Source organism: Ursus maritimus, unplaced genomic scaffold (assembly GCF_017311325.1).
Source record: "Ursus maritimus isolate PB19 unplaced genomic scaffold, ASM1731132v1 scaffold_4, whole genome shotgun sequence".
In the NCBI taxonomy this organism is placed as follows: domain Eukaryota; kingdom Metazoa; phylum Chordata; class Mammalia; order Carnivora; family Ursidae; genus Ursus; species Ursus maritimus.
Window position 1 is genome coordinate 8,977,874 of NW_024426552.1, and position 15,697 is coordinate 8,993,570.

At 48.5% G+C, this 15,697-nt stretch overlaps 1 protein-coding gene across 1 annotated transcript in view; it reads right to left on the bottom strand.

Moving 5' to 3' along the window:
* DOP1B (DOP1 leucine zipper like protein B) overlaps window positions 1–15,697 on the bottom strand; it is a 103,469-nt gene that overhangs the window by 58,450 nt on the left and 29,322 nt on the right. The window contains exons 4-10 of the mRNA XM_040620980.1: window positions 11,978–12,159; window positions 11,408–11,578; window positions 6,082–6,271; window positions 3,279–3,377; window positions 2,825–2,948; window positions 860–969; window positions 481–595 (exon numbers count right to left, since the gene is read on the bottom strand). Of these exons, the coding sequence (XP_040476914.1) occupies window positions 481–595; window positions 860–969; window positions 2,825–2,948; window positions 3,279–3,377; window positions 6,082–6,271; window positions 11,408–11,578; window positions 11,978–12,159 (991 nt within the window). The remainder of the gene's footprint in view (window positions 1–480; window positions 596–859; window positions 970–2,824; window positions 2,949–3,278; window positions 3,378–6,081; window positions 6,272–11,407; window positions 11,579–11,977; window positions 12,160–15,697) is intronic.

The window sequence follows — 15,697 nt, forward strand, 5'->3', positions numbered from 1 at the left end:
ACGCTCACAGGACCACAGCATGTAAGAGGGGACCCTTTAGGAACCGTAGTGTAGTTCAACCCTGTTCATTTGGCAGAGAAACAGACTGAGGCCCACATGGTGGGAGCGGCTTGCCCCAGGTCACAAGGCAAAAAGACGGAGGGTCGCCTACTCCCTTGAAAATAAAATCAAAGCTCATTTGAAGCATGATATGTGACCGAAGAAACATTCTCACGGGTCAGTACGGTATGTGCTCTATAGGCCCGTACATAGACGTGCACAACAGGAGCTCCAAGGTATTTTTCTAACGAAAGTGTTCACATTATTGTGCAAAACTTTTAAGTGGTGCCTAGATATGATAACTGAACACATAACATGACTGAAGTACTTCAAGATTTGGAAACTCCGATGATGGAATTACATTCAAAATAACATGCTGACTGTGTCTCACATAGGCCATCCGCAGCAGGCCCATGATGGCGACGGCACTTCGCACATTACCTATTTCCGGCTTGTCGAGCAGACTGACAAGTACGCGGAACGGCTTCAGGTACGCGTGGTGACGTTCCTCTACGTCGGTGTCTGAGAACTTCTGGTGCAGTATCTCAGCTAGACCCTGTTAGTTTGTTTTTTAAAAAAAGCCACAGATCAGTATATTGTACAGAGCGCAGTTTGACACTATTGGTTGTTCTACTTGTAAATACTCTGGGACAGAGAGAAAACCAGGCACACGACACGGAATGAGCACACAGAAGGTTTCCCCACCGTGGATCCAGGAACATGTCCCATGTCTGCTTTGAGGTCCTGCCCATCAATCCACTGAGAAATCATGTTCAGGAATGTTCTGATTGGGATCTACTTTCCAGAAAGGCTCGTTTACCTCAACTAAAAGATCCTTGGAATATTTTTCAAAAAAATATGAGGACTGGTCTTCGTAAGAATTTGAGAGTTCAGATTCTGGCACAATGGTATTTCCTTTAATATCTGAACCTATAAAAGAACAAGGACCATGAGCTGTAACAAGATCTACAATTCTAAAGTACAGAATACTGTGCAAAAGTCTCATGCTCCAGCATTTTTAAAAATAGAATTCCTCCAACAGAAAACCAAATTCCAATCTGGCAAGACTAGGTCACATTTTCTTCTTCTGACAAAAATGTGGGGTACTAAGGATTCTACCTCAATAGGCATCAATTTAGTCTGTCCTAAGAGTTCACCCTCAGTGTCTTTGACAAGTCTGATCACAAGCATCTAATGGAATGAAGATCAGTTTTAAAAACCAGTGTTTGTATTACAGTATGTGAGATCAAGCTGTTCTCATCTATATGCCCTTATTTTGAGCTTTAGGTAATCTGTGAGGTCTTTGGGGCAAGGAAAGGCATCTCATGGTACAAGGAGAGAGTGTGGACTCTGAGGCCGAGGCCAACAGATCGGGCCCAGCACTGAACTTGGATCCTGGGTCCTCTCTACACACAGCAAGTCAAGGCCAACTAGGACAGAGGTGAGTGTTTAGCAAAATCATCCTTTTGATAAAAATGCGTAAAGAGCCTGTAAATATTCTTCTTGAAATCCTTCATAAGCTTCCATGCAATGGGTTCTGGAAGTTCTGTAACCAGGGAGAAGAGAGGAAAGACAGAGAACTTCGTGATTTTGGTGTGAGAAGACCTACATGTTCAGAGTTATAAAAGTGGTGAAGAAGAGGATTTTTTAGGGCAGAGAGACTACTCTGCATGGATGCTGCCATGGTGGATGCATGTCCTTACACATCTGTCTACACCCACAGAAAGCACACCAGCAAGAACGAGCCCGGATGGAAACCACGGACTCTGGGTGATGACGTGCCAGCGCTGGTTCATTGACTGTGACAAATGTGCCACCCTGGTTGCGGTGGGGGGAGCTGGGGGAAGCTGGGAACTCTCTGTACCTTCCTCTTAGTTTTGATGTGAACCTAAAACCGCTCTTAAAAAAAGGTCTTAAGGGGCGCCTGGGTGGCACAGCGGTTAAACGTCTGCCTTCGGCTCAGGGCGTGATCCCGGTGTTATGGGATCGAGCCCCACATCAGGCTCCTCCGCTATGAGCCTGCGTCTTCCTCTCCCACTCCCCCTGCTTGTGTTCCCTCTCTTGCTGGCTGTCTCTATCTCTGTCGAATAAAAAAATAAAATCTTTAAAAAAAAAAAGCTACGGAATCCTTTCATAGTCGCTTTGTACACCACTTCTGCTCAGGTACACGAACATGGGAATTTATAAAATTCAGAAAGTACTAGCTTCCAAGCCCCATGGTTTCCTGGACTCTGTCCCTATGCAGCCTTCCAACCAACAGTCAGGGGCTCTTTTCCTACAAGTTTACAGGCTGTCGGCGGAAACACAGGCCTGGGTTCTCACGCTCTCTCCTAAAGTTATCCAAATGTCTTTTAAAACTTTACGTCAATGCCACAAAGATTCCCATCTGTACCGAACCTTTCTTTACACAAATTCTGTAACATTTGTGGGTCTTCTCTCACACCCCCCAAACCCATGCGACTTCTTTATAGCAACAGGCTTCTACTTGAATAAAAGTTCAGCTACAATTTTTTTTTTGTGGTATTTCAAGCTTCTTAAAATGGAATTCAATATTCAATAAATATCCCACTTATTTCTGTTCCTGGTTTAGATGTAATACCTGCAACATAACTAAAGCTACAGCGTAAGCAGCACTCAGCGGACTGGGCCATATTCGGTCAGCGCGTTTTCTTTCCATATCTCATGATTCAGAAGCGTATCGCCGAGATTGAAACTTATTCCCAAAATCAGCACTAAAAGGTTTCACGTTAACTTTGACTTTCACTTATCGGATACTGCTCAGTACCTAGTAACCACGCATAAAGTCTTCTGTTCAGAGACATGTCTCTCCTCAGCAGGGTCTGGGTGGCCGCTGACAGGATCTGCACGATGTCAGATCTGAGCAGGGGAATGGCTCTCTCACTGGAATCCTATCGGAGAACAGAGAACATTTTACTGCAAAGGGATGATGAAGTAGATTACTGGCTTTCTGACACGTGGCCCCTCTTACCAGTCTACAAAGCTTTATCTTAAAAAGGTAGTTCTCAAAAGGAGTTGGTTCTTCACAACACCCACGGACAGAAGCCATTCAGTTTTTGCTACGGAAACATCATCCTCACAAAAATGAACAAGGACCTTTAATTGGCTGAAAGTGAACGGTGATCACAAAGTGGCTGTGCCAATGGCCTGAGGTCCATCCCGCCTGCCCCACGTCCTCAGGAAAGACCAGTGGCTTCCCTGGAAGAACACAAACGACTTACCAGACAGGTATAAAATGGGAAGAAGAACAGAACAATTTCCAGGTTATTTCTTTGCACCAGGACATTTGAGTCCAACAGTGAGGCACACAGAGACTTTACCTGTAAACGATAAAACAGCATGAACATTTCACTCCCAGGACAGTTTGTAGCATTTGCAGGCTACTGTTTGCAGTCACAAAAATGAAAGTAACTTTTCCTGAGAACCCTGAAACCACTGTGTGAAATCATGTGGAACCGAACAGTAAGGTGTAAATGGGGGAAATGTGGGTTTTAGCTCTAGACTCTGGGGGGCAGTATGTGTTGGAGGTCACTGACAGGGGGACAAGATGTGACCTGGATGACCTGTGAGCTGGAGGTGCCTCACCTCTTCCCTGGTCCTGGAATGTGCGCTCTGCTTGCCTTCCCTGCTCCGGAGGTCCCCGAGGGACACAGCTTTGAGACAGAGATGTGGCGTTGAGAACCCCTGCACGGTGTATGTGACTGAGCCCAGTTAAGGCCTCTACATAAGCTTTCAAGACGTGGCAGGTGGGTGCTGTATTGTACGGATGGAGGTCTCTGGGATCTGTCCTGCATAACCAACCACCCCTGACCTGCACGTACGCAGGCAGGCTGAGGAATGTGTGTGACTCGTGCCGCACAGTGACCTCGGGAGCCTTGTTAGTGGACATTAGCTGGCCTCCAGGTCAGAACTGACCCTTCTGGTCTGGACGCCAAGAGCTATGAAATCTGCTTGGCATCCCCTCCTGCTCCGGGCTGGGCTCCCCGGAATGGAATCCAGGAGGGAGGCGAGCACACCCAGCCCAGGCTCCTTGAAGATGTAAAGACATGATAACATAGGAATGCAGCTCTCTCCAAACTGCACGTCAGTGTTCATTGTTGAACTTCAGACCCCATCATCTGCCCTCTAAATACGGCCCTATGGGGATGGTCAGGTGGGAGTCTCAGCTGAGGGCAGGATGCTCCGCCCAGGCCTCTCCATCGGGACTCCGGCCTGGCTGTCTCCACGGGGCTGCCCCAGCTACTGAGATTGGATGTTGTAAGTACCCGATTTGATGGAACGCTGTCTTATTCTCCTTTACTGCTTACTACTGCCCTCACCTATGCACAGATTTCCCTTTTCTTCTTTCTGTTTCAATTATATTTTTATAGTATCAATAAAGTGTTTTCTTCCTCTTCAAAATTGAGAACACAGCTGCTGTGAATCTTTTCTTCAGAACCGACATGGAGATCTACTGGACTTGTGGCCACCCAAGACAAGCCTCATAAGTAAGTTCTCTTGTTTATTAAACTGGCCACCTGCCAATCTGGAGCGGCTTGCCTCTCTTTTTGGTCTCTCCCTGCCTGCCACATATATGGCCAGTTTCAGGTAACACCCAGGAAGCTCCCAAGGAGGCTGTAAACTAACAGTGTGACATCGGAGAGTCGGTCAGCTGCAGCCCTCGCACGTTCCATCTGAGAGCTGGAGAGGCTTGGACCACAGGGTCAGGTTCTAAGACCTCAAATTCTATGATCCTAGAAAGAAATGTCTTCAGGTTCCAACAGGAACTTCTGGCTAACCTAAAACTCCAAAGACATTCCGTTAAATGGATTCCAAACCAATTCAATACATATTTTGCGTGTCTTTTCCAAGTATAGACACACATGATACAGAAGAGCCATAAGAGAAATGGTAAGAAAGAGCTATAAGAATTCAGAAGCAGGGAGGGAGAGATCTATCTTTCAACTGGGAAAAACAACAGAACTCTGTGGGAAGGCTGAGCTGGAAGGACAGGGAGGATGTGCGTGGAGATCGTGGAGAAGGGATGGGGGGTGAATCCAAGGAGCAAGGAGGTGGCATCGCTGACCAATAGGTCGGGCTGGGGCAGTCCGTTCGGGAGTGCAGAAGGCCTGAAGGGAGAGCAAGGCATTCGTGGGTTGGGAGTGGACTTACAAGACTCTTGAGTTTGGACTTTATCTGTAGGCAAGAGGAATCCATATATTTTTCAAGCACAATATAGGTATGAGCAAAGCTATGCTTCAGCAAAGCAAAGAGCTAAGAGTGATCAAAAAAGCCTGGATGGGCAGAGGATGGGATGGGGAGGAGCCAGTCGGAAGGTCCAACCAAGCAAGCACCAGAAACTGAAGGAAGCAGGGCAATGAAAATGGAGACACAAAGCCGTTAGGCTACCACTAGGTGGCGACAGACTGCAGGCCATTAGACACACAAGTTTGGGGAGAAGAGAAAGACCGAGAGGGGTCATGAGAAGAGAAGGCCTTGCCAGGGAAGAAAGCAGCCCTCCAAAGGGCCTGGGGATGGACACCCGAAGAATCCTGACAATCTAGGTTTGAGAGCAGACAGAGGAGACGATGAGGGCAGAAGAAGGACTGAGAGAGACAGTGACCAGAGGAGGAGGAAAACCTGATACGTGGATGGTGAGCAGTGTGACACAGGCCAGGGAGGAAACAAGGTTCTAGCTAAAGCAGCAGACTCTGCGAGGCCCCTGGAGCGCTGCTCACAGTTAACCATACTGCTGAAGCCTGGCAGGGCCTCCAGAAGGGCCCTCGTTAGGTGCAAATATGTATTTGAATATGCGAATCGTTAACGCATATATGAAAAACAAACACCACCCCTCTGGGTTTCATCCTGCGTACTGACGCCTCCTCATCTTGCTCAGCAGCAGAGGGAAGCCCAGAACACCTCCATTTCCCTGCTGCTCTCCACTGATGTCCCTTTGCAGTCCCAGCTGACAAAACCTGTGCATGAGGAAGCCGGCGCCCCCCCTGCCCCGGCCCGTTCTGCTCCCGTGAGGAGTAAAGCACCCACCGTGAGCTGGTAATCCGTCCCCAGCATGTATTTCTGCTCCTTGCCTGGCAAGTCCCTGCTGATGTGGCCCACCACAAAGAGCGAGGCGGGAAGGCGGATGGCCGGGCTCACCAGGACGCTCCCCCAAAGGGCAGCGTAAAACACCTCTTTGCCGACCACCAGGGACAGCCTCAGGAGCAGAGCATCTGTTCTGTGGACAAGAGATACAGACTGTAAGGGCTCGGTCCCAGCAGCCACCGCTCACTTGCTCTCCCTATTTCTTCATCATTCTGAGTGGTTGCCATCTCCTGCCTTTCTGTTCTGTCCACCTGCTGGCTGTCACTGAAACAGAGTTTGCTAAAACAAACATGTCCTTGAGAGGTTCGGCTTCTTGGCCAACAGGAGTGTCTGACGGGTCGTGTCACCGTGGCATAGAGATTCATCCCTGCCCATGGCCTTGCTGTGGACCTGCAGGACTCAGCAGGGGGGGCGGTTCCACCGCCACAAAGGGGACGAGCAGATCAGCCTCAAGAGGTTGGTGCAGCTGACTGGAGACTGAGGTAATAGCAAAGATCCCCCCCACCTGAGCAGAGCCAGGGGACATCTGACTTTAGAAACGCTGGGGACAAAATTTGCCTGGGCCTCCCATTCGACGCAAATTCCATGAAGCCTGTCACTCTGCCCATAGCACGCCCCTATGTTGACTCCTGCTCTGGGAAGTTCTCCTGCTGATGCCTGACATTTCTTTGTCCCTTATCTCTATCTGGTCTCTCTCCCCTGACACGCCATCAGCAACTTCACGTCCGTCCTTTAAGAGAAGCAGCGTCATCAGCACATCTGGGTTTGTTTTTTCCATGGAGGCTGACCGAAGCCAGGCCTCCCCTCTGCTCAGTGGCCTGCATGCAGCTGACTAAGGCACCTTCCCCGTCAACAATGAAAACAGCTTTGCCAGGCTGATGATTGCCCCTGCCCATAAAACAGCAGAGGCAAATTCCCACAAGGGGCTTTCACTGAATGAGCGAACGGACTCAAAACCCAAGAAAATTCCATCCCTCACGTCTCCTGTTTGCAAAGAAGACACACAAACATCACAGAAGGAGTAGCCCAGTGTGATGCAGTGGGCTACCCAGGTTCCTGGAGTCAGGCCGCTGTCGTCCAAATCCTGTGTCTGCTTCCTGGCAGTGGTCCCTAAGACGAGTTTAACGTCTGTGCATGTGAGCTGTCAGCTATGAGATACAGAAGAGCGATGGAGATGTTCTGAGCAGGACCGGAGAGTCTCGTGTAGAACTTCGCATGGGTGGACAGAGCCGTCGCTCGGGCCCCACCGCCTTCCATGACCACCGGATCTGCACTGTTTGCTGACACGTCCTTAGCATCCGGATGACTGTCAGACATGTAGCTGGCACTCAAAATCAGCATGAAATGAACGCCACTCTTTCCCTTTTATTACAACTCAAATCGTCTTTAGCTTACTTTCCAGGTATACAAAGACTTTTCATTAAAAAATTATCTACTATCTTCTTTTTTTTAAAGATTTATTTATTTATTTTAGAGAGAGTGAGAGAGCTTGTGAGTGGGGGGAGGGGCAGAGGGAGAGAGAGAATCTCAGGCAGACTCCCCACTGACGTGGAGCCCAACGCGGGGCTCGATCTCACGACCCTGAGATCATGACCTGAGCCAAAACCAAGAGTCAGACGCTTAATCGACTGAGCTATCCAGGTGCCCCTACTACCTTTTTATTTTAACAGTGGATTTTGTTCTCTTTAAGGCTAGTCTGAAACTTTTTATCTCATAAAATATTTGAATTTTACTGTCCAAATGATGCACAGTATCATATTCACAGAAAAAACAAAACTGAAGAGGCATGAGTAACAGCCGAATGTTTAGGAGAAGCACACAGAAGGGTTTCGTGGCTGAAGATTCCGACTGATTTCCTATTGAGGCTCAGCAAACAAATATAGCTTATCTTGCCCAGCTCTGAAAACAGCGCAGCAAAGGCCCCAATTTGAGGCAGAAGCATGGCGCAGCAGGTGGGGCAGAGGGGGCACTATCCCCTGGGCAGACAGGATGTCCCCGAACTAGGCAGATTACTACAGCAGGAGATTAATTGAAAAAGCCCCCGGGACTGCTCCCCTCTCTCCAGGATCCCTCTCAGGGGAAGACTGATGCTGAAATAAAACCCACCGCAAACACTGCAGCGCACACACTTGATAGCACATCCCACTTTGCTCAGAACAGTGTATTCCCAAAGTCAGTTCCACGGAACACTGGCCACAAGCTGTTCCACAGAAGGGTTCCACTGACAAGAAATCTGGGAAATGCCACCTCAGCTATCCCTTCCTCAATACTCAAGAGTGCTCTGGCTAGTTTTATTAAAGAAATGCAGCTTAAGTCTCATTTTATCCTAAAAACTTAATAGATATTAAAAACTTAAATGATGCCATGGTTCACAAAAGGGCAATTATGACAAGCCTTTGCTATGGAAAGCACAGTGAAGAGCAAGATAACTGGGTTAGGAGTCAAGTAACTCCCCACTAAGTAAGAATTACTCCCATCAACTCAGATGTGAAGTTCCAAAATTAGCATACACAGTTTAGAGCCCAGGACACGAATCTTTTCTATTCAGAATCAATCAGCAACCTCCAAACCCCCCGTTTCCATCCCTCCCTGCCTCGCCCTGGCTGGCATACTCATGCCTCCTGTGAACACCAGCTCACTCAGACGACACCAACATGCTCTCCTCTATTCCACGGATAGCAAGTGACACGGACTGCTTGCCGTGAACCCCAAGCCTTTCCCAACTTAGGCCGTGTAGTCACTTGCCTAGTGGAGGGTCCTGGAAAGCCAAGCTGTCACAAGAGCAAAGAGCTTGGGGTGTGAGCATCTGAACGAGCACAACAGTGACAACAGCGTCCTGCACACCATAAGTTGGGTCCATGCCCAGAGGGGTAAAAAAATTTTAGAACCGGCCCCCCCGCCGTCCCCCCTGCTCGAGCATGTGAGCGCGTGTGCGCGCTCTCTCTCTCTCAAATAAATCAATGAATCTTTAAAAATGTATATATGTTTCAACTATTTAAATTGGGCTCTCTCAACCCTGACACGATGAACTTTGGGGCCAGATGAACCTTTGTCGTGGGGACAATCGTGTCCCTGTAGCGCTAGATGCCAGCAGCACCCTCTCTACCAGTGGTAACAGCCCGAAGAAGGATGCCAAATGTCCCTGGGGAATACAAGTCAGCCCAGCTGAGAACCGCTGATTCACATTTTTGCTTGCTTACAGACCTCTGAGAATAGTCACCTTTCCCCCAAATCCTCAGAAGAGGAGTCTGGTACTTTCTCCCCACTACTCCTACTTTCTCAGTGCAGCAAAACGCAGCTGTGAAGCGACTTCTTGCACACTTTGAAGAAGAAGATCTGCCCAGGAGTAGTTTGCAGGCACACAAGGGTTAGAAAGCCAGGGTGAAGCGTTAGTCCTAACACTGGCCAGAGTTTCCGTTCTTAGGGTTCACGGACAAGCACAAGCCAGGAACAGTCTGCGCCTCCAGGGAACTCATGAGTCACCTGGCCTGCAGCGGCCCCAGCCTAACTCAGCCCTCTGCATTTGCTGCCAACAGGGACATGAGGACCCCCCTCGCCCCTCCCTTTCCTATCCTGCAGTGTTTGCTGGGGTGGCTGCCTCAGCTCCTGAGCACTTAGGGCAGGAAAGAGTTGCCAACTTCTCTCAAACTAACACGGATACAGGGACCAAAGACTCTGGTGCAGTCATCCCGATTACTGTGCCCATACACACCCACTCTGAGATTCTAGAACCCTCGCCAGCATCCACTTCGGAGAGCTGATAACGAATGGCTTTGGGGTGCTGCAGACATGGGGCCTGGTTTTCTGTCACAGCTCCATGTACTCGGTGATTCATGCAGCTCTACTCAGCTCTTGGTTCGATGTCAAGGAATCACACCAAAAAAATCCATGTTAAGCAACTTTAGCAACTGTTCAAATGAACCCTCACTGATCAACTAAGAGAACGACTATTTACACTCTTCTGGTGTGATTCATTCTTACAAATTAAAAAAAACTGCAATACCTTTTGGGAACTGATGTGTTCCTCTGTCAGATGATGGAAAAAACATTTATATACACACATACACGGATCTGTTTGGGAAACATGAATGGGCCAGAACTTGTAGAAAGAGCCTGGGACTAGAGGTCAAGACAGATCTGGTAAGGGTCCTCTCGCTGACTCCAACATGACCTTCCGTTCCTTCCCTCCACACACCTACCAATCCTGTGTTCCGCCACAGGCGTAAAACAGCAACGGGACAGACTCTGCGTCCTAAGGAAGTGGATCCTACCGACCCAACCCACTGCAAAGGCGGATCTTCACTGGGAAGGAGGAAGTCACCACCTGATCTATGTGAAAGCTTGAAATGTTTGAAGTGCAAATTTTTGGTTAGGTTTGTCCGATTCTACTACAAATGCTCATGACTTAAATGTACCCTTGGTCACTGGCCACAATCCCTCAAACCATTCTAATTATTTGGTTTCTGAGTCTAGGGGAGCACTCCAAACAGACCTTGGACTGACTCCCTGATTCCACCCCAGCCCTCCCCCGCCCCCGTCATTGCCAACGTGACAAAGGCGGTGTGACTGGGGCCTCTGGAATGGGGGAAATGTGAACAGTACGTGGTGCAATCAAATGGAAACTTTTGCAAGCACAGAGGTTTCTAAACCTCCCAGTCAGGCTGCACAGGGTTTCTTAAAGCAGTCCTATTAACAGAGGTTAATCAGCGATCACTCAGAACAGTTAATAGGATGGGAGATAATTCCCCAGAGAAACAGGATACTGTGTATACCCAGTAGTCTGAATGGATTTATGCTTCCTTCTGCTCCTAAGCATGACCAAAAAATAACCCCTGCGTGAACTTTTATGCGTATGAGCTTTACACATTTCCCCAAGTGCTGCTGAAATTTGTCAAGCTGTTCTGCTTAGCATCGCCTTTGCGAGCCCCAGCCAGCCATGAAGCATGGCTCTGTTTTGACTGAGAAGCAGCCTAGTGTAATGGGAAGAAGGAAGACTTTGGAGTCTGACCTATGTGGCTTAGGATCCCAGCTCTGCCACTCGCTGACCGTGGGGCTCTGGGAAACCTTCTCACTTTCTGACTCTCACCTGTAACTGGAGGCAGTTCCCAGGAGGACACAGTATCTGGTCAAGCAGAGACCAGCACAGCAATGTCAAGCATCACCTCGACTTCTGCACCTTTCCCTGGGGTGCAGACCTCTGTACCTCCTTCCCCGCTACTCCCTAAGCGGCAGCACCACATGCAAGCACACCTGTCAGGATGAGACCCACCTGTCGTAGATCTCCGAGCCCTCCTCCAGGCCGGGCAGCAGGCCCACAATGAAGGCCTGGAGACTGGGCAGGAGCAGCTTCTGCAGCGGGAGAAAGTATTTCTCATACAGGCCGAGCAGCACGGGCCTCACCGACATGGCTGCATTCGCCAGAAGAGGAAACAACCCACAGCTTTGGGAAAGAAGAAAGGGAGACGAGGAATAAATGAGACACCGAATCCAAAGTTTGCAACTATCACCCAGCCAAAGGAAGTTTTCAAAAGCAGCCAGCCAGCTGTTTTTACTGGGGCTGCAGACGTCTGCTTCCTTGTCACGGGACAGTCACGACGTACCGTTCAGCAAAGAGCAGGCATCTAGACAGTAGGTCCATCACGGTCCCACTTAGAACCCACTTAAAGAAAGGCCTGGGAGGATGCGCTTCACAGGCGAGCACTGGTTATCTCCTGCTGGCGTCTTTACGATGAATTGTTGCTCACCACTCCCTATTTTGTTTGTCATTTTCTCATTTTATGAACTGAACTATGGATTTTTCAGGTAATAAGAATGTAACATGGTAGGGAAGCTACTATACCTGTATAGGAACAAATCCTTGGCCAGCCATTTGGTCCCCACAATTTTGAAGATAATCTCATAGGTTTCTAGGGCTTTTAGGTGCACACCGCTGGGCAAAGCAGGATGCAAGCACTGAGCTAACCTCTTGCTGATAACGAGCCGTCTTGGCAATAAGGAATACCTCAGGTTACTCTGCAAGGCCTAGAAAACAAGAGGGAAAACATGAGAAAGAAGGCAGCAACATTTACCAAGTAAAGCAAATCTGCCAGGGCCAGGAAGACACGAGCAGATGCAAAAGGAAGACAGAGGACCTGCATGGGGAACACCGGGGGGTCATGAGCCAGGCTCTAGGGACACACATATAAGCGAAGCGCTAGCAATCCTGGAGATGAGGCAGACATCAGAATCAAGAGCAAGGGAGACCCTGTCACCATCAGACCAGCTCCTCGGCCACACATGGAAACCTGGGTACCGGTGAGGGCTCCAGTCCACACATAAACCTAAGCAGAACACAGACTTCCTCAGGGGACGTGACTCCCATCCCTAAGACAACCCTTGTCTGTGCGCTGGGGAAGCCCCTGGAATCCACTCGGGGAGAAGAGATCTGACTAATCCCCATCATTCTCCCAGCTCAGCTTCACGGCCAGGTGGCTGAGTGAGGGGTCACCCCAGAAGAAATGGGGGCGGGGGGACACCTCTAGGCCATTACTCCTGGCATCTTCAGCAGTTGGTGATCCTGCTGGGTGGGAAGGACCCACATCCCACAGGAGAAATGTTCTACCCTGCTGGGATGCAGCAACAGGAGTCCTGGGCCAGGCCTCTGCCAGCCAGACACAGGCCTTGTCTGTGCTAAAGCCGCCGGGGTATGTGTGGTACCTGAGAAACACGGTCAGGAGTGCGAGTGGATCAATGCCATTCTGCATGGCCTCAAGTGACCACAGGCAGAGTGCTGTGGCTGGGTGGCTCCTCCTGACTCAATCTTATAATACAAAGTGTCATTATGGAACAACCCGCAAATATTTGCTCAAAGCCTACAGGGTAGAGTCCACGCTTCTTAAAACGCCACTCCAAGGCCTCCATAGCATGACTCCTGCCTGCTTTGCACCCCCCCGCCCCCACCTCTTCATACTTCAGCTTCAAACTTTGTAGCAACACAGATCCATTTGTGATTCCTGCCTGTGCTCCCTGTCCCCCTGCCCACCCTCCTTCCTGTCCACCTGGCTAACTTTCCTCACATGAGACTTAGCGTCCCCTTTCCTGGAGGCAGAATGGTCCCTGCTCTGGCAGGGTGCCCCAACCTGCGTGTTTAGTTACTCCTGCCCTGGACTCCATGTGCACATCTGTCACCGATTTACAACTGTCCTAATGACTGTCAGCTCCGGGCCTGACCTGGGGGGGAGAAACTTGAGGGCTGGGTCTGTTGTCTTCCCCTCTCTGGTTTTCAGCACTCTGCACAGAGCCTAAAACAAAGCAGGCATTCTGGAAGAATGTCATAAGATGTGTGTGATGCCAACTGCATTCTATCTGTGTCTCCCAACTACTGGCCCCTGGACCATATGGTCTTAAGGCCATGACAGCTTTCTTTTTATAAACAAAGAATGTGATCCTGCCCCTAAAACATACACAGAGGTTATACGGGAGGTAAAGGGAAAGGAAGGAAAATAATATCTTTCATCGGAAGCCTGACAAAACCCCCAAATTCAGTAAACCTGCACCTCAAAAAAAACCTCCATATAACCAGAGGTCATCAACAAAAATACCTTAAAACATTATATAAAAAAAGTGTGATATTTTAAAACAAAGGAAAAACCAACAAAGTAATTTTTTAACGATTTTATTTATTTATTTATGGGGGGAGAGAGAATATCAACCAGACTCCATGCTGAGCACAGAGCCCAATGCGGGGCTTGATCTCATGAACCCTGAGATCATGACCTGAGCTGAAATCAAGAGTCAGACACTTAACCGACTGAGCCACCCAGGCACCCCCTAGCACTTGTTTTTTAACTCACTACCCACTCTCATACTGCTCAGTGTACTCTAAGGACTTCTGCTGTTTGAAGTGGAAAAGAGGGGGCACACCCACTGCGGTGGTCACCTGGGACGCACCAGCGTTCGCCTTCCTTGGGCTGTGCATGTACAGAATCCCATTTCTCTACCCTTTTGAACCTGGGTGTGGCAGCATGACTGACTCTGGCCAGTGGGATGAGTGGAGTGATATGAGTCACGCAGGCACAGCCTTTAAAAAACAACTCAAAGCTCGTTGGGTTCTCTTTTCTTGACTTTAAGATCATGGACATGTGGGTTGAGCTGAAGCCCCTCCCAGCCTGGCTCCCTGAGAAATTACAGAGCAGAAACCACGTGCTGACCCAGTGAGGCAGAGCTCAACCATATAAAACTCACCGAGATTAGGGACTGTTTGTTACCATGGCATAACCCTCTCTATCCTGACTGATAAACCTCTTCCCACATAAACGCAATTACAAGGAACCACAACGGTCCATTCCAAATGAATGAGGCTGCTTGCTATTTCTTTCTCATTTAAATGTGTGACTTAACTTAATTCGAAAAAAGACATAGGAAAAGAAACGTAACAAGAACTGAGGCTGCGACCGGTAAATGTGGAATGGATTATTCATTGTTTGCTGTCTGTGTTAAACCACGCAAACACGGCATGTCTGAGAAAGGGGCTCAGTGCTGTTGAGGGAAAGGCAGAAAGATAAAGGAAGCTGTCAGACCTGAAAATTCAGCAAAAACAAAGGATATAAACAGATCGTACTTAGAAAAATGAGAAGCTGCTTGTCGTTCCTGGTAAGAAAAATGCAATTAAAACTACAAGAAAATACCTTTCTTTTCACCCATGAGGTTGTCAAGCTAGATCAAAGCACACAAGTTCAGAAGCGAGCAGAGCCACCGAGAGATTGTGAGCCAAGTTAAGTTCCTCATCTAGGGTCAGGATGTGGCCAGACAGTCCCTGAGAGCCTCTCCTTGGGGTGGTCAGGGGCGTCATTCCGTCTGCATCACTTTCACCACTAATCACGGGGCTAAAATCGTGCCTAGGTCAGAGTGATTGTGCTAAGCCACGTTCCACAGAGCCTGGCACTTGACAAGTGCTTCCACACTGAGGTTAGACAAACAAACAAGACTGAAATATTATAATACTGGTTTAATATGTGAGCTTGGGGGTGAGAGCCTAGCACTCCTATTCCACCATTTGCTAACAAGGCAAATTCTTTAAACTTTCTGGCTATCATTTCATCTATAAAAATGGAGATCATGGCACCTCACAGAGCTGCAAGCATCAAACGAGACACCCCATACAAAGAGTAGAGCAATGTAAGCAGCCAGCAAACACCTCTTATTATCATCACAAACTGAAAATGAAGCACAAGACTTCGAGATGGAGAGAAGATGCATTTTAAAACAATCCACTGAAACCCACTCATTTACAGATAATGCCCTTTATTGTCCCCAAAGCAAACAAGGACACTAGTTAAGTGTGTCGATGAAGGGTGAGAAATATATCGAATCAGAAAAGCAAAGCTCAAACTGCTCTATGCTTGGAGGTAAGTAAGATCCCTGCAGACCCAAAATATGATGAAAATCCCAAGAGACCCTGTAGCCAAGGAGGAAATCTGCATTGATGAGGTAGACTTGGGGAACATGAAATTTCCTTTTAAGAAGACAGAGGACAAGATAAATAGTAATTAATATTTAGGATTAAAAGGGAAAATAAAGT